Source organism: Hemiscyllium ocellatum, chromosome 24, assembly GCF_020745735.1.
Source record: "Hemiscyllium ocellatum isolate sHemOce1 chromosome 24, sHemOce1.pat.X.cur, whole genome shotgun sequence".
Taxonomy (NCBI): domain Eukaryota; kingdom Metazoa; phylum Chordata; class Chondrichthyes; order Orectolobiformes; family Hemiscylliidae; genus Hemiscyllium; species Hemiscyllium ocellatum.
The window spans coordinates 51281550-51299671 of NC_083424.1; the positions used below are offsets into that span (position 1 = coordinate 51281550).

The window sequence follows — 18122 nt, forward strand, 5'->3', positions numbered from 1 at the left end:
TTTTATCATCGTGACCAAAAGAACAAAGAACAAAGGAGAAGTACAGCACAGGAACAGGCCGTTTGGCCCTCCTAGCCTGTGCCAATCATCATGCCCCAACTGAACTCAAAAACAAACCACCTGCTTCCATTCGGTCTGTATCCCTCTAATCCCTCTGAAGGTGGGCATAAATCGCCCCGTGTTTACCGTGGAGCAAGGCCCACATCGGGAAAACCAGCAGTATCCATTTTAAGCCAGCAGTATCCATTTTAAAGCAAACAGTATTCATTTTAAGACAGCAGCTGCCAGCCTGACCGCGTGATCGGGAGAAGGGGGCATGCCCAGATCTGTTCCTTGGGGTTCTGCCATTTACAGGATAATTCACACCTAAAATTTGATCCTCCAAAATGCATACCTCGCATTTGTATGGATTAAATTCCATCTGCAATTCCTGTGTCCAAGTTGCCGATCTATCTCTAGCCTGTTGTATCCTTTCACAACCATCAGCACTATCAGCAGCAACACCACCAATCTTGGTATCATCTCCAAACTTACTAATCAGACCATTCACACCTTCCTTCAAATCACTTGTATATACTACAAACAACAGAGGCCCGAAGTCTGATTCCTGTGGAACATCATGGTTACCAGCCTCCATTCTGAAAAACTACACTTCCACCTCCATCCTCTGTCTTTTATGACCAAGCTAGTTTTGTATCCATCTAGCCAGCCCACCTCAAATCCCATACAAGTTTAGTTTTTGTACTAATCTGCCATGTGGGACTTTCTCAAATGCCTTACTAAAGTCCATGTAATCCACACCATTTATCTCAATTATCTTTGTCACCCCTTCAAAAAAATTCAATCAGGTTGGTGAGGCATGATCTTCCCCGTACAAAACCATGCTGCCTGTCACTAACTAGCCTATTTTCTTCCAAATGTTCATTTGTCTCATCCCTCAGTATCTTCTCCAAGAACTTCCCCACCACAGACATCAGGCTCACCAGCCTATAATTTCCTGGATTATTCCTGCTTCCTTTCTTAAACAAGGGAACAACATTGGCTCATCTCCAGTCCTCTGGAACCTTGCCTGTGGTCAAAGATGATGTGAAGGTATCTGCTAATGCCCCAGCTATTTCTTCCCTTGCCTGAGGAGTGGAGAAGTTGCATTGCTGCTAAGGAAGAATACCACAGCTGTGCTTAAGGAAGGCACTATGGAAAACTTGAGCAGTGAAGCAATATCGGCAGAGCTCAGAAATAGGAAGGGTGTGGTAACAATGATGGGGGTGGACTACAGACCTCCCAACAGCGAGCATAAGAAAGGTATAAACATGTAAACAGATTATGGAAAGAGGTAGGAGCAACAGGGTGGTTTTAATTTTCCCAACATTGACTGAGATTCATTGAGTGTTAGGGGTCTAGATGGAGCAGAATTTGTAAGGAGCATCCAGGAGGGTTTTACAGAGCAGTATGTAAATAGTCCAACTCGGGAAGGGGCCAGACTGGACCTGGTGTTGGGGAATGAGTCTGGCCAGGTGGTTGAAGTTTCAGTAGGGGATTACTTTGGGAATAGTGATCACAGTTCTGTAAGTTTTACAATACTCATGGACAAAGACAAGAGTGGTCCTAAAGGCAGAGTACTAAACTGGGGGAAGGCCAACTGTAACAAAATTTGGCAGGAGCTGGGGAATATGGATTGGTTGCAGCTGCTGGAGGGTAAATCCACATTTGATATATGGGAGGCTTTTAAAGAGAGGTTGATTAGAATGCAGGACAGACATGACTCTGGTGAAAATGAGGGATAGAAATGGCAACATTAGAAAACCATAGAGGACTGGTGAAATTGTGAGACTAGTTAAGAGGAAAAAGGAAGCATACAAAGTCTAGATGACTGAAAACAAATGAAGCTTTGGAAGAATATTGGGAAAGTAGGTCCAAGCTGAAATGAGGAATTAAGAGGGCTAAAAAGTGTCATGAGGTATCTTTAGCAAACTGGATTAAGAAAAATCCCATAGCTTTTTATTCGTACATAAGGAGCAAGAGGGTATCTTGAGGAAGGGTTGGCCCATTCAAGGATGCATGGAGTCAGAGAAAATGAGTGAGATTCTTAATGAGTACTTTGCATCAGTATTCACCGAGGAGCGGGACACGATGAATGTTGAGGTTATGGATAGATGTTTGATTACTCTCGGTCAAGTTGGCATAAGGAGGAAGTGTTGGGTATTCTAAAAAAGCATTATGGTGGACAGGTAGCCAGTTTTGGATGGGATCTATCCAGGTTACAAGGAAGACAGGAAATAGCTGGGGCATTAACAGATATCTTTGCAGTATCCTTGAACATTGGTGAGGTCCTGGAGGACTGGAGAATTGCTAATGTTGTCCCCAAATTTAAAAAATATAGCAGGGATAAACCAGGTAATTATAGACAAGTGGACCTGACATCAATGGTAGGGAAGCTGCTAGAGAAGATACTGAGGGATAAGACCTATTTACATTTTGAAGAAATTTGGCTTATCAGGGAAGATTATGTCTTACCAACTGAATAGAATTTTTTGTGAAAGTGACCAAGTTGATTGATGAGGAAAGGGCTGTAGATACATGGACTTCAGTAAGGCTTTTGTTAAGGTTCCCCACAGTAAGTTGATGGAGAAAGTAAAGTCGCATGGGGTCAAGGGTGTACTAGCTAGATGGACAGAGAATTGGCTGGGCAGCAGAAGACAGAGTAATAGTGCAAGGGAGTTTCTCTATTTTGAGAGCTGACCAGTGGTATTCCTCAGGGATCCATGTTGTGACCACTGTTGTTTGTGGTATACATTAATGATCGGGAGGAAGGTATAGGTGGTCTGATTAGCAAGTCTGCAGATGACACTAAGATTGGTGGAGTAGCAGATAGTGAAGGGCACTGCCAGAGAATGCAGCAGAATATAGATAGATTGGAGAGTCGGGCGCAGAAATGGCAGTTGGAATTCAATCCAGGCAAGTGTAAGGTGATGCATCTTGGAAGATCAAATTCAAGAGTGAACTATTACGGTAAATGAAAAAGCCGAGGAAAATTGAGATGTACAGAGAAATCTGGGTGTTCAGGTCCATTGTACCCTGAAGGTGGCAACAAGCCAATGAAGTGGTCAAGGAAGCATATGGCTTCATTGGATGGGGTACTGAGTAGAAGAGTTGGCAAGTCATGCTACAGTTGTATAGGACTTTGGCTCAGGCCACATTTGGAATACTGCACACAGTTTTGGTCGCCACATTACCAAAAGGATGTGAATGCTTTGGAGAGGGTGCAGAGGAGGTTTACTAGGATGTTGCCTGGTATGGAGGGCATTAGCGATCCCATCCAGAACAGCGATACCCTGGAATGTTAAGCTAGGAGAAAATGAGGCTGCACACGCTAGAGAGTCAGAATCAAAAGGTGTGGTGCTAGAAAAGCACAGCAGGTTAAGCAGCATCCCAGGAGCAGGAGAGTCAATGTTTCAGGCATAAGCCCTTCATCAGGAATGTATGGAGGGGGGCTACCAGATAACTAGGCGGGGGTGGGGGGGGGGGGGGGGGGGGGGGGGGGTGGGGGTTGAGGGTGGGGCAGGGGAAGGTAGATAGAATGGTGATGCGTGGTTGCAGGCAGGAGGTAATTGTGAAAAGTTGGTGGGGAGGATGGAGAAGATAGGTGGGAAGGAAGATGGACAGGTAGGACAGGTCAAGAGGGTATTGCGGAGTTGGAGCATTGGATCTGGGATGAGGTTTGGGGGGGGGGGGGGGGGGTCAATGGTGAAGTCAATGTTGATGCCATGTGGCTGTTGGGTCCCGAGGCAGAAGAGGAGGTATTCTTCCTCCAGTTGGCGAGTGGTTTTGATTTGGTGGTGGAGGAGGCCCAGGATTTGCACATCCTTGTGGGATTGTGAGGGAGAGTTGAAGTGGTTGGCCACAGGGCAGTGGGGTTGTTTGGTGCGTGCAGAATAGAGATGTTCTTTGAACCCACTCCGCAAGTTGGCATCCTGTCGCCCCAACGTAGAGCAACATCGAGAGCAACGTTTGCAGCAAATGAGGTGAGTGGATGTGCAGGAAAATATCTGCTGGATTTGAAATTATCCTTTGTCCAAGGCCAGAGGTGAAAGAGCTATGGGTGCAGGCTTTACACTGCATGCAGTGGCAGGGGAAGGTGTTGGCTTTAGAGGGTGGGTTAGTTGCAGGGGGTGTGGTCCTAATGAGGGAGTCGCAGAGGGAATGGTCTCTGCAGAATGCAGATCAAGGAGGGAAATATATTTTTGGTGGTGGGGTCTGACTGTAGGTGACAAAAACGTTGGAGGATAATGCACTGTATCTGGAGATTAGTGGGTGGAAAGTGAGGACCAGCAGGGTTCTAATCTTGTTGTGGCTGGAAGGGTGAGGTTCAAGGGCAGAGGTGTGGGAAGTGAAGGAGATGCGATTGAGGCCATTGTTGATCTTGTGGGAGGGGAAATTGCAGTCCTTGAAATAGGACGACATCTGGGAATGCTATAGTGGAATTGCTCCTCTCAGAAGAAAATATGGCAAAAGGCAGAGGAATTAGGAATAAGGGATCATGTTTTTAACAGGAGATGGGGTGGGTGGAGGTGTAGTCAAGGTAGCTGCTTGAAATAGATATCCGCATTGGGTTAGTCACCGGAGACAGAGATGGAGATGTCCAGGAAGGGGAGGGGGTATCGGAGATGGTCCACGTGAACTTGAGGTCAGGGTGGAAGGTGTTGGTAAAGTTGATGAACTGCTCAATCTCCTTGCGGGAGTATGGAGTGGCACCAATGTAGTCATCAATGTGGTGGAGAAAAAGGTGGGAATGGTGCCAGTGTAATTCTGGAAGAGGGACTGTTCCAGGAAGCATAGCTGGGGCCAATGTGGTGTCCATGGCTCCCTCTCTGGTCTGGAGGAAGAGGGAAGATTCGAAGGAGAAGTTGTTGAGAGTGAGGACTGGTTCCACTAATTAAATGAGGGCAGTGGAGGGGGACTGGTTGGGTCAGCCAGAGAGGAAGAAATGGAGGGCTTGTAGGCCTTTATCATGAGGGATGTTGGTGTATAGGGACTGAATTTTCATGGTGAAGATGAGGTATTGGGGGCCGGGGAATTGGAAGCCTTGGAGGATGTGGAGGGTGTGGGTGGTGTCCCAAACATATGTGGGGAGTTCATGGACCAAAGGGGACAGGACAGAGTCGAGATATGAGGAGATGAGTTCAGTGGGGCAGGAGCAGGTAGAGACAATCATTTGATTAGATTAGATTACTTACAGTGTGGAAACAGGTCCTTCGGCCCAACAAGTCCACACTGACCTGCTGAAGCACAACCCACCCATTCCCCTACATTTACCCCTTTACCTAACACTACGGGCAGTTTAGCATGACCAATTCACCTGACCTGCACATCTCTTGACTGTGGGAGGAAATCGGAGCACCCGGAGGAAACCCACGCTGACACGGGGAGAATGTGCAAACTCCACACAGTCAATCGCCTGAGCCAGGAATTGAACCTGGGTATCTGGTGCTGTGAGGCAGCAGTGCTAACCACTGTGCCACCGTGCCGACCACTTGACTGAGACAGTCAGGTTTGTGGATTTTTTGGGTAAGAGGTAGAACTGGGTGGAGTTGGGAGCTATGAGGTTGGAGGCTGTGGATGGGATATCCCTTGAGGGGATGAGGTTGTGGATAGTTTGGGAGATGATGGTTTGGTGATGAGAGGTGGGGGTCATGGTCAAGGGGGCCTTAGGAAGAGGTGCCAGCAAGTTGGCATCTGGCTTCAGCAAGATAGAAGTTGCTGTTCCATTCTACCACTGCAGTCAACCTTGTCAGCTGGTTTAATGGTGAGGTTGGGGTTGGAGCGGAGTGGAGGGCTGCGCGTTGCAAGAGTAAGGAGTTTGGAGTGGGTGAGGGGGGTGGACAGTTTGAGGCGGTCAATATCACGATGGCAGTTGGAGATAAAGAGGTCAAGGGAGTGTAAGAGGCCAGGATGGGGTGTCCAAGAGGATGGAGTATGTTGGATTCAGGACTAGGGGGTCTTTGGAGGGTGGGTGCAAGTCACAATTGAAAAGTAAGGGCAGAGGCAGCAGAAGAACACTTCAGTACCACTGCGCATACAGAATTCATTGACATGGGGGCAGAATGAGATGAAGGTAAGACCTTTACTGAGGACTGACCATTCATCCTCAGTGAGGGAGAGGTCTCAGGGGGATAGGAATGGTAAGCTGCCAGTCCCTGTCCCTCCTTAACCATGTCCACATAATGGCAATAACATCATAATTCTACATAGTAATTCATGCTCTTAGTTCATCTGTCTTACTACAAAGAACTGGCATTGAAAGAACAGGTTGAATAACCTTCTGTGCTGTAGCCATTTTGATTTGTGTTATATAAGCTGGCTTAACTGTATGAAAAATCTAATTGTTGGAGGTTTTTTTTGAGAAATTCTTGAATACACAGCTACTTCAGGATAGTATGGAGGCACGAATTCTCTTGGATGTTCACATTGAACATATTAGTGACAGGGCAAAACAAGAAAATTTCAAGAATTAAAAGCAGAAGTTGCAAAAGAAAGATCCCTCTTGGGGAAATTGCAATATTGATCCGCAGCCAAAATAGCAGAGGCAGTGGGTACACTAAAAATTTTAGGAACAGCACAATAGTTAATCAACTTACTTTAAAAATTTAGAAAATATAAAATGTAACTGCCATAAATGTTACTCATGGCTGTAAATTTATTATATAAACACTTTATTTTACTATGTATATTACATTTAAGTCTATAGAAAACTAGAGACCTGGCATGTGGCCTCTTGTGAACAGGTGGTAAACATAAGTTGAAGGAAAAGTTGAGAGAAAAAGTGTAAATTCTTAATTAAAGAATGGAAGAATAAAGCCAATAGTAAATGGAAAGATATCTTATGGGCCAGTTGGAGGAATAATGCATGTGATACAGGATAGAGGAATGGTCAGCAGATGGAACTCCCAAAAGCTGGGAGATGTTAAAAGCTGCGTATGAATGGGGAGATGGGAGATGAAAAAGGGAACAGGGGAAACACTAAGGACACTAAGGCTAAGGCAGATAAAAAAAAAGGTTTAAGGCAACAGCACTGTAAAAAGAATCTAAGTTTGACTCGGGATCCCAAGCCTATGTCTGGTGTACCGACAGTATTTGAGGAAAGGGATGGCACTGATAGGGATGAGGAATGGGGATTTTATCCCAGATACCCACTGAACCCCGAACATCTCCTGATAGTCCCTGCACACCCCAGATTCTAAACTTCCCTTTTACTCTGAAGATGAAGGGTCTGGTATTGTCACTGGGTTCATGGGGGTGAGGGGGGAGGTGTGGCAACAGGTTTTATACCTCTTGCGGTGGCAAGGGAAGTTGCTGGGAGTAGAAGGTGGGTTGATGGGAGGTGTAGATCGAATGGGGGAGTTGAGGAGGAAAGGGTCTCTGTGGAATGCTGATAAGGATGGGAATGGAAATAGATCTCTGGTGGTGAGGTCTGGCTGTAGGTGGCGGAAATGGTGGAGGATTATGTGTTGTATCCGGAGATTGGTGGGGTGGAAGGTGAGGACCAGGGGGTGTCTATCCTTGTTACGGTTGGAGGGGTGGCGTTCAAGGGCAGAGATCCGGGAAGTGGAGGAGATGTGCTGGAGGGCATTGTTGACCACTTGGGAGAGAAGTAGGAGGCCATCTGTAATGTTCTGGAGTGGAATTGCTCCTCTTGGGAGCAGATACTGTAGAGGCAGAGGAATTTGTGAGCAAGGGATAGCATTTTTACAGGGAGGGGGGGTTTGATATGTAGTTCAGGTAGCTGTGGGAGTCTGTCTTGAAGTAGGTGTCTGTGTTGAGTTGGTTGCCGGCAAGGGAGATGGAGAGGTCGAGGGAGGGGAGGGGAGGGAGGAGTTCGACATGGTCCAGGTGAACTTGAGCTCAGGGTGGAAGGTGTTTGTGAAGTTGAAATTGATGAACTATTCAACCTCCTCATGGGAGCATGAGGTGGCGCCGAGACACAGTCATTAATGTAGCAGAGGAAAAGGTGGGGAATAGTGCTGGTGTAACTGCAGAAAATGGACTGTTTCATGTGCCCAAAGAGGCAGGCATAGCTGGGACCCATGAGGGTGCCTCTGGCTACCTCTTTGGTCTGTAGGAAGTGGGAGATTCGAAGGAGAAGTTGTTGAGGGTGAGGACCAGTTCAGCCAATCGAATGTGTGTTGGTGGAGGGGCACTGGTTGGGTTGGCAGGACAGGAAGAAACTGAGAGCTTGGAGATGATCGTCATGACGGATGGACGTCCATTGTGAAGATGAGGCATTGGGGGCTGGGAAACCAAATGTCAGGGAGGAGGTGGAGGGTGTGGGTGGTCTCCCAAACGTATATGGGGAGTTCCTGGACCAAAGGGGACAGGACAGTGTCAAGGCATGAGGAGATAAGTTTGGTGGTGCAGGTGCAGACAGAAACAATGGGTTGACTGGGGTAGTCAGTTTTGTGAATTTTAGTTCAGAAGTAGAACCGGGTGGTGCGGGGTACTCGGACTATGAGGCTGTGGATGGGATATCCCGAGGTGATGAGGTTGTGAATTGTCTGGGAGATGGTGGTTTGGTGAAGGGAGATTAGGTCATGCTTGAGGGGGCGGTAGGAGGTGTCCATGAGTCGGCGAGGGCTTCAGTGCTGTACAGGTCAGTTTGCCAAACTACAATTTACAATGGAAATGATTATTACTCACCAATACGTCTTTCTTGCAGCCAACAAGAAATATGGTACTTAAACCCTGTTCATTTTCCATTTGTGCATCCTCTAGCCACTGTCTGCAGTGAAAAAGAATATTGTTGTCTTTTTGAAAATATTAAAGAGAGTAACCAAAATTGCAGGTATCAGGAATTTAAGTTACCATGTATATTGAAAAGTCATATACTTATTCTCACTGCAAAATTAAAGACTGAGTGATTGTAACTGACAATCTTCAGGTAATGATGGCTGGGGTGGGGTAAAATTATTCACTTCATAATGGAAGTTGAAGTAGTCAGAAGTAAGAAATCCAATGAAGACAATGTGCAGAGACTGAGTGCAAATATTGCAGTTTATATTTAAATGGGTTCACACAGTACTACTGCATGCTTTTATAGAGTCATAGAGGTGTACAGCATGGAAACAGACCCTTCGGTCCAACCCGACAATGCCGACCAGATATTCCACCCGCCAGCACCCGGCCCATATCCCTCCAAACCCCAACTATTCATACACCCATCTAAATGCCTCTTAAATGTTGCAATTGTACCAGCCTCCACCACTTCCTCTGGCAGCTCATTCCATACATGTACCACCCTCTGTGTTAAAAAGTTGCCCCTTGTGTCTCTTTTATATCTTTCCCCTCTCACCCTAAACCTAAGCCCTCTAGTTCTGGACTCCCCGACCCCAGGGAAAAGACTTTGTCTATTTATCTTATCCAAACCCCTCATGATTTTGTAAACCTCTATAAAAGGTCACCCCTCACCCCACACTCCAGGGAAAACAGCCCCAGCCTGTTCAGCCTCTCCCTATAACTCAAATCCTCCAACCCTGGAAACATCCTTGTAATTCTTTTCCGAATCCCAACTCCTGTACTCAATACTCTGACCAATAAAAGGAAAGCATACCAAACGCCGCCTTCACTATCCTACCTACCTGCGACTCCACTTTCAAGGAGTATGAACCTGCACTCCAAGGTCTCTTTGTTCAGCAACACTTCCTAGGACCTTACCATTAAATGTATAAGTCCTGCTAAGATTTGCTTTCTCAAAATGCAGCACCTCGGATTTATCTGAATTAAGCTCCAGCTGCCATTTCTCAGCCCATTGGCCTACCTGGTCCAGATTCTGTTGTAATCGGAGGTCACCCTCTTCGCTGTCCACTACATCTCCAATTTTGGTGTCATCTGCAAACTTACTAACTGTACTTCTTATGCTTGCATCCAAATCATTTATGTAAATGACAAAAAGTAAAAGGACCCACTGTCCTCTACTTTTGCGGCACTCCACTGGTCACAGACTTCCAGTCTGAAAAACAACCCTCCACCACCAGTCTTCTACCTTTGAGCTAGGTCTGTATCCAAATGGCTAGTTCTACCTGTATTCCATGAGATCTAACCTTGCTAATCAGTCTCCTATGGGGAACCTTGTCGAACGCCTTACTGAAGTCCACATAGATCACATCTACTGCTCTGCCCTCATCAATCCTCTTTGTTACTTCTTCAAAAAATGCAATCAAGTTTGTGAGACATGATTTCCAAAGCACAAAGCCATGTTGACTATCCCAAATCAGTCCTTGCCTTTCCAAATTCATGTACATCCTGTCTCAGGATTCCCTCCAACAACTTGCCCACCACCGAGGTCAGGCTCACTGGTCTATAGTTCCCTGCTTGTCTTTACCGCCCTTCTTAAACAGTGGCACCACGCTTACCAATCTCCAGTCTTCCGGCACCTCACCTGTGACTATCGATGATACAAATATCTCAGCAAGAGGCCCAGCAATCACTTCCCTAGCTTCCCGCAGAGTTCTAGGGTACACCTGATCAGGTCCTGGGGATTTATCCACCTTTACCCGTTTCAAGACACCCAACACTTCCTCCTCCTTGACATTTTGCAAGATGTCACCATCTATTTCCTTACAGTCTATATCTTCGATATCCTTTTCCACAGTAAATACTGATGCAAAATATTCATTTAGTATCTCCCCCTTTTTCTGCAGCTCCACACAAAGGCTGCCTTGCTGATCTTTGAGGGCCCTATTCTCTCCCTAGTTACCCTTTTGTCCTTAATATATTTGTAAAAACCCTTTGGATTGTCCTTAATTCTATTTGTCAAAGCTATCTCATGTCCTTTTTTTCCCTCCTGATTTCCCTCTTAAATATACTCCTACTTCCTTTATACTCATCTAAGGCTTCACTTGATCTATCCTGTCTATATCTGACATATGCTTCCTTTTTTTTCCTTTAGTCATCCAGCATTCCCTATACCTACCAGCCTTCCCTTTCACCCTGACAGAAATATACTTTCTCTGGATTCTTGTTATCTCATTTCTGAAGGCTTCCCATTTTCCAGCCATCCCTTTACCTGTGAACATCTGCCTCCAATCAGCTTTCAAAAGTTCTTGCCTAATACCATCAAAATTGGCCTTTCGCCAATTTAGAACTTCAACCCTTGGATCTGGTCTATCCTTTTCCATCACTATTTTAAAACAAATAGAATTATGGTCACTGGCCCGAAAGTGCTCTCCCACTGACACCTCAGTCACCTGCCCTGCCTTATTTCCCAAGATTAAGTCAAGTTTTTCACCTTCTTGTAGTTACATCCACACACTGAACCAGAAAATTGTCTTGTACACACTTAAGAAATTCCTCTCCGTCTAAACCTTTAATACTATGGCAGTCCCAGTTGTTTTTTGGAAAGTTAAAATCCTCTACCATAACCATCCTATTATTCTTACAGATAGCTGAGATCTCCTTACAAGTTTGTTTCTCAATTTCCCTCTGACTAGTAGGGGGTCTATAATACAATCCCAATAAGGTGATCATCCTTTTCTTATTTCTCAGTTCCACCCAAATAACTTCCCTGGATGTATTTACAGGAATATCCTCCCTCAGCACAGTTGTAATGCTATCCCTTATCAAAAAGGCCACTTTCCCTCCTCTCTTGCCTTCCTTTCTATCCTTCCTGTTGCATTTGTATCCTGGAACATTAAGCTGCCAGTTCTGCCCATCCCTGAGCCATGTTTCTGTTATTGCTATGATGGTTGATAATAAAAACCACATTAACAGTTTTCACCTGCATAAGTATCTTAAAATTAAAAATGACAAATACCAAATCATATAAACAAAGAAAATAGGAAAGTAGGCCATTCCTCCACTGCCTTCTGTGGTAGAGAATTAGAAAACTTCACCACCTTTGGAGTGAAGACATCTCAGTCCTCATCTCAGTCCAAAATAGTTAACCACATTTCCTGAAACTGTGACACACTGTTCTGGATTCCTGGCATTGTCCTTGCATCAGTTTGTCCCACCCTGTTTAGAAGTGTGTGTGTTTCAATGAGGCTCTCTCACATTCTACTAAATGTCAGTGAATAAACACCCAGTCAACCCAAATCTCGCCTCATATGACAAACCTGCCATCCCTGGAATCAGCCTGGCAAATCTTCACTATATCTCCGCTATGGCAAGTGTATCTTTTCTAAGATAAGAAGCTGCATACAGATGTGATCTCACTAAGGCTCTGTATAGCTGCGGGAAGACTAACTTGCTTCTATACTCAAACCTCTGCTGTAAAGGCCAACGTATCATCTGCCTTCCTCACTGGTTGCTTGCACACTTGCTTTCAATTAGTGGTGCATAAGGACACCCAGGCCCCTTTGCACATAAACCCAACACTGCAATTGGGAATGTTTTAAAATGTATTTCTAAACCAGATTGCCAAGGATATGTTGGACATGACAATGAGCAATTGAAAAAAGTGGAGAATTAAACAGAAAGCAAGCCTAGTGAAAAAGCAGCCTGCTTTGGCTACAAGGCAACTGCAGAACCTTGGGTGGGTAAGAAACAGTATATTGTGCAACACTGAGATGTTGTCTACACTATAGAATGCCTGGGAAAGTACAGAAAGTACAATGAATTGGTGATACAGGACTTAACATTAGATTCAGAACAGTGTTAATAATAGGGACTTTGCCCCACACAAGGGACTTTTGTCATTGGGCTGGGGTTCACAAGATTGGTGCCACCAATCTTCACTATCAGACAGGGATTTGTGAGAACAATGCCATGGAATTTGAGATAGAGCTCCAATTACCACCGTTGCCAGAGAATCCAACATGAAGACAAGGGAGTGAGAGTCATTTGGAGAAACTACACCATGTTCTTCACAGGCTGCAACACGTCATCAATGAGGATGAGCAGCTCGTCAGGACTTTCCCCACGCCTCCACTTCTCGCCTTTAAACAACTACCAAACCTTAAACAGATCATTGTTTGCAGCAAACTGCCCAGCCTTCAGGACATCAACCAAAACACCATACAACCAGTCATGGCAACCACTGCATTTGTGTCAGACTGTCAACATGGATACCATTATTACATGTGTGTACACCACCTGCCATGTACGCAGCAGGTACATGTGACTCAGCCTGTCTATTTCTTACGCTGCAGGCAAGTATGGCCCGAGACATGGTACACTGGCGAGACCAAGCAGACGCAAGGACAACAGATGAATGGACACTGCGCAATAGTCGCCAGACAGGAATGTTCCCTTCCAGTTGGGGAACACTTCAGTGGTCAGGGACATTCAGCCTCGGATCTTTGGGTGACCATTCTCCAAGACGGACTTTGGTATATACAACAACGCAGAATGGACAGGCAGAGGCTGATTGCCAAATTCGGTATCCATGAGGATGGCCTCAACTGGGACTTTGGGTTCATGTCACTCTACAGGTGACCCCAGTATACTATACACACACTCTCTCACACACACACAGATGCAGACCCTCTCTCATACACACATACAAAAACCACCTCACTCACTCGTGCACATCCTATCATAGGCTTATACTCCGTCACACTCATGAAACACTACCAAGCCACACGTGCGCACACAAACACACAGTCAGTCTGTCTCTCATGCTCATGTGCATACACACACGTGTCTATGGGGTGAATTTGTATTTGCAGAATTGTATTTGAAGATACATTCTACTCTGCTCAGAAAGCACATAATCTGCAGGCAGTCAATCCATGTAACATTTTATAAGTTCCTACTTTGGGAATAGAACCAATCTAACTCAAAATTGGGATACAGAGAGGCTCTAACCTCACACCTTAATGCATTGTCTGAGCTGAGATGTCACCTTTTTATAAAAGATTAAATTATCTTGAGAATATGATTTAAAAGAAGTTCTGAGATTTACATATTAATGAACTGAAACCTGCAACCCATTCTCAAAGGTGAAAGACTTAACAGCAATCTAGGTTTGTTCAAGATATTGTTTCAGTTGCATGACAAGGTAATCTTTTGCTATAAATTCTGTGTCTTATGATCCTGCTCCACAGCTACCTGATGAAAGTGAAAGCTAGTGCGTACTTTCAAATAAACCTGTTGGACGACAGCCTGGTGTTGTGTGATTTTTAACTGTTTATAAAAGTATAAGCTAATAAAGTTGCTTATTAGTTTGTACATGAATAAAGCAGATAAAGATAATAAATTAGCTATATATTTAAGTGTGTGTCTTCCTTAACCATTTTGATTGGACTTTAAAGCGCCTGTTAAGTACTTTCAGTACTTTTAAACAAGACTTTGCTATTCGGTTTCTTCTTATGTGGACAACTGAATATTTATCCACATTATACTGCAAATGTAATGTATTTGCCATTCATTCAATTGGCTTAAATCACTCTGAAGCTTGTTTATGTTCTTCTCACCACTTTCAATCTGACCTCTGGGAATATTATACTTGAACCCCTATCAAAATTGTTGATATATATTGAATGAATAATTGAGGGCCCAAGTAATGATATGTGTGGTACCCTACCCGTCATCACTTTCCACTCCAAAAATAATCTATTTATTCTTACTCTGTTTCCGGTCAAATGATTTCTAAATGCATACCAGTATATTGCCATCAATTCCATGTGCTTTGTTTTTGCACAATAACCTCTTACGTGGGACATCAACAAACTTTCTGAAAATCCAAGTAGATCACAACATTTGGAGATTTCTCATATTTCTGTTAGTTACTTCTTCAAGATACTCTCATAGGTTTGTCAAACACAATTTCCTTTTCAAAAATCTACAGTGACTTAGTGTAACACCATTGGTATTTTCCAAGTCTCCTGTTTTCAAATTTCTTATGCAAGGCTTTAGCATTTTCCCTATACTGATATTAGGCTAATCGTTCTGTAATTCCCAATTATCTCCCTTCTTCCTTTTTTTAAACAGTAGGGTTACATTTGCCACCCTCCAATCTGATGAGGCTATTCTAAACACTACAGAATTTTGGAAGATGACAAAGGCCGCATGCAGTATTTTCATGACCAGCACCTTAGCACCCTGGCATAAGATCATCAATGGGCCTAGAGATTTATCAGCTTCCAGTGCCATTAATTTTTCCAGTACTTTCAAGCACACATTAACTTCTCTCATACTGAAGACCTTTTCTTCCCTAGCACTCCAGGAGAACAAAAGTAGCTGTGTAATTACTCTGCCAATTCCTTGTTCTCCATTATTCTCCTTTTTCACGGTGAGGGGGATAGGAGAGGAGATCAAAAGCTTGGCTTAAATGACATGTTAATTTAGAATTGTAAGTTAGCTGGTTCTGTTCATATTGGAGCATGTATTGTGAATATTTGTCTTGTTTTGTTTTATTCATTGAAAGGATGTGGGCATCGTTGGCTGGGCCAACATTTATTGCTTAACCCGAATTGTCTTTGAGAAGGTAATGGTGAGCTGCTTTCTTGAATTGCTGTATTCCATATGCTATGGTTAAACCCACAATGCCATTAGGGAGAGAATTACAGAATTTTGACACAGCAACACTGAAAGAACAATGATACTTATCCAAATCAGGTTTGAGAATGGCTTGGAAGGGAACTTGCAGGTGATGGTATTGCCATGTATTTGCTGCCCATATCCTTTGAGATGGAAGGGGTCATGTGTTTGGAAGATGTTATTGAAAACATTCAGTTCCTAATTTAAATTTTAACTACAACAGATTCATCCATGGCTTTCCCTTCTTCATCTCTTGCCTGCACCCCCCCCCCCCCCCCACAAGAAATTCATCTTAACAGGTGCACTAAACCTACAGAGGTAGGAATCAGGTTATTCAGTCACCACAGATTATAAGTTCACAAGAAGCAGAATTAGGCCATTCAGCCCATCAAGTCTGCTCCACCATTCGATCATTGCTGATATGCTCCTCACCCCATTTTCCTGCTTTTTTTTTTCATATTCCTTCAAACCATTACCAATTAAAAATCTGTCTAACTCCTTAAATTTACTCACTGGCCCAGCATCCACCACACTTTTGGGCAGTTAATTCAAAAGATTCACAACTCTTTGGGAGTAGTAGTTCCTCCTCAACTCTGTTTTAAATTTGCTACCCTTATCCTGAGGAGTAACAGCTGCTCCACGTTTATTTTATCCATACATTTTATAATCTTGAATACCTTAGTTCGATCTCCTTTTATTCTTCTAAATTCCAGACAGAATAGGCATAAACCTTCAATCTCCCTTTATATGACAAACCCCTCATCTCAGAGATCGATCTAGAGAACCTCCTCTGAACTGCTTCCAATGTCACTACATCTTTCCTCAAGGGGACCAAAACTGTACACAATATCCAGGTACTGTCTCATCAATACCTTGTACAGTTGCAACAATATTTCCTTACTTTATATTCTATTCCCTTAGCTGTAAAAGCCAACATTCCATTTGCTTTCTTTATCTCCAGTACCTGCATGCTAGTTTTCTGTGACTCATGAATTAGTACACCTATTTGGGGTTATTTGGGATTGATGGATACCCTTGGTTTCCCCACTGTTGGGAGTCCTGTGATGAATTTTTGTAAATGCAGTAGAACTTGAGCTTGTCCACTTGGCAGTAAAGAAGTAAAGAGAGGAAGAGACTGCAGGATGCTGCAATACAAGGAGATCCACATGTTCCTGTACATGAATCACAAAAAGTAGCATGCAGATACAGTATGTAGTTCGGAAAACAAAATAATTGTTCTGAAGAGGAGTCATATTGGACTCAAAACATTAACTGTTTTTCTCTTCACAAATGTTGTCAGACCTGTTAAGTTTTTCCAGCATTTTCTATGTTTATTTTAGACAAATGCAATGTTGACATTTATTACAAAGAAACTAAAGGTTAATAATAAGGAAGTGCTGCTCACTGTACAGGAGAAACTGCACTCTGAGTACTGTGTAAAGTTCAGTTACCTTACATAAAGAAGGATATCATTACAGTTTGGAAAGGTTTCACTTGGATCATTCCAATGATGAAAGCGCGGTCATGTGAGAAAAGGTTGAACAGATTTGGCCTATACTCAATGAAGTGCAGAAGAATGAGAAGTGATCTTATTGAAACATTTAAAACTTTGAGAGATTTTACAGCATGGATGTTGAGAAGATGTCTCAGGGATCTAGAACTTGGGGTCACAGTTAAAAAAGGGACATCTCATTTATGACACAGATGAAGATAATTTTTCTCTCGGAGGAATGTTAACATTTGGAATTCTTTACTCCTGAGAGGATTGGAAGCTGAGTCATTAAATAAATTTGAAGCTGACAGATTTATCATCATTTACAGGATAGGGATCCGCAAGGAATTTGGAGTCAAATCTACAATCAGATCACCGATGGCAGCCCTTGCTTGATGGGATGAATAGCTTACTCTTAATTGCATTTCTTATAAAGCAAGATGGCAATGCTGGTGTTGAATTTGGAATGGTCCATATTTGGCCTTTCAATATTCTGTCCTGCATCATGGTTGGACTTTGTGGATATGAATTCATGGATTATTTTATCTGTTTTTATGATGGCATTTCCTCCAGTGAGGATTTCAAATACACTTCCTCCAGGGAAACAATCCTAGAAGTGGCATTTAACATACACCTGGCACTTGGCATTGGCCAATTATGGGTAGTCTCACTTTGGTTATAGATTTTACTTTGCTGGCTAGAAGCCAATAAAAACAAAACACAGAATGGCTGGAATATAATAACTACAATAAGCACATCATACATTGAAGTAAATGACTGGAGAACTGAAAACAAGATTCGATATCTCCATATACTGATTAAAAAAAAACAGGACTTACTTTGTGTGTTCCAGAGTTTGGATGTCAGCCAAGTCAAAGGCTACTATAATGACTGGAAACAAAATTTTAAAACATGATCAAAACATTGATATTTTGGAAGTCCACAATAATAGTTGTGTTTTATTTGCACTAATCTGCTCTTACCTTCAGTACCTCGATAATATGCAGAGGCAATACATTTGAATTTCTCCTGCCCCGCTGTGTCCCAACTAAAGTCAAGTCAATAGAAATATAATCAAATCAATCCTTTGAAAGAAACATACTCCAAACTGAAAAGATTCAGTTTTATTCTGGTTTAGCCACATTAAAATAGCTGATTT

The 18122-nt window shown here is 43.4% G+C and overlaps 1 protein-coding gene across 1 annotated transcript in view; it reads right to left on the minus strand.

Annotated features, from left to right (window-relative positions):
- rab36 (RAB36, member RAS oncogene family) overlaps positions 1-18122 on the minus strand; it is a 43169-nt gene that overhangs the window by 13592 nt on the left and 11455 nt on the right. The window contains exons 6-8 of the mRNA XM_060843787.1: positions 17947-18011; positions 17803-17854; positions 8692-8773 (exon numbers count right to left, since the gene is read on the minus strand). Coding sequence (XP_060699770.1) covers positions 8692-8773; positions 17803-17854; positions 17947-18011 — 199 coding nt within the window. The remainder of the gene's footprint in view (positions 1-8691; positions 8774-17802; positions 17855-17946; positions 18012-18122) is intronic.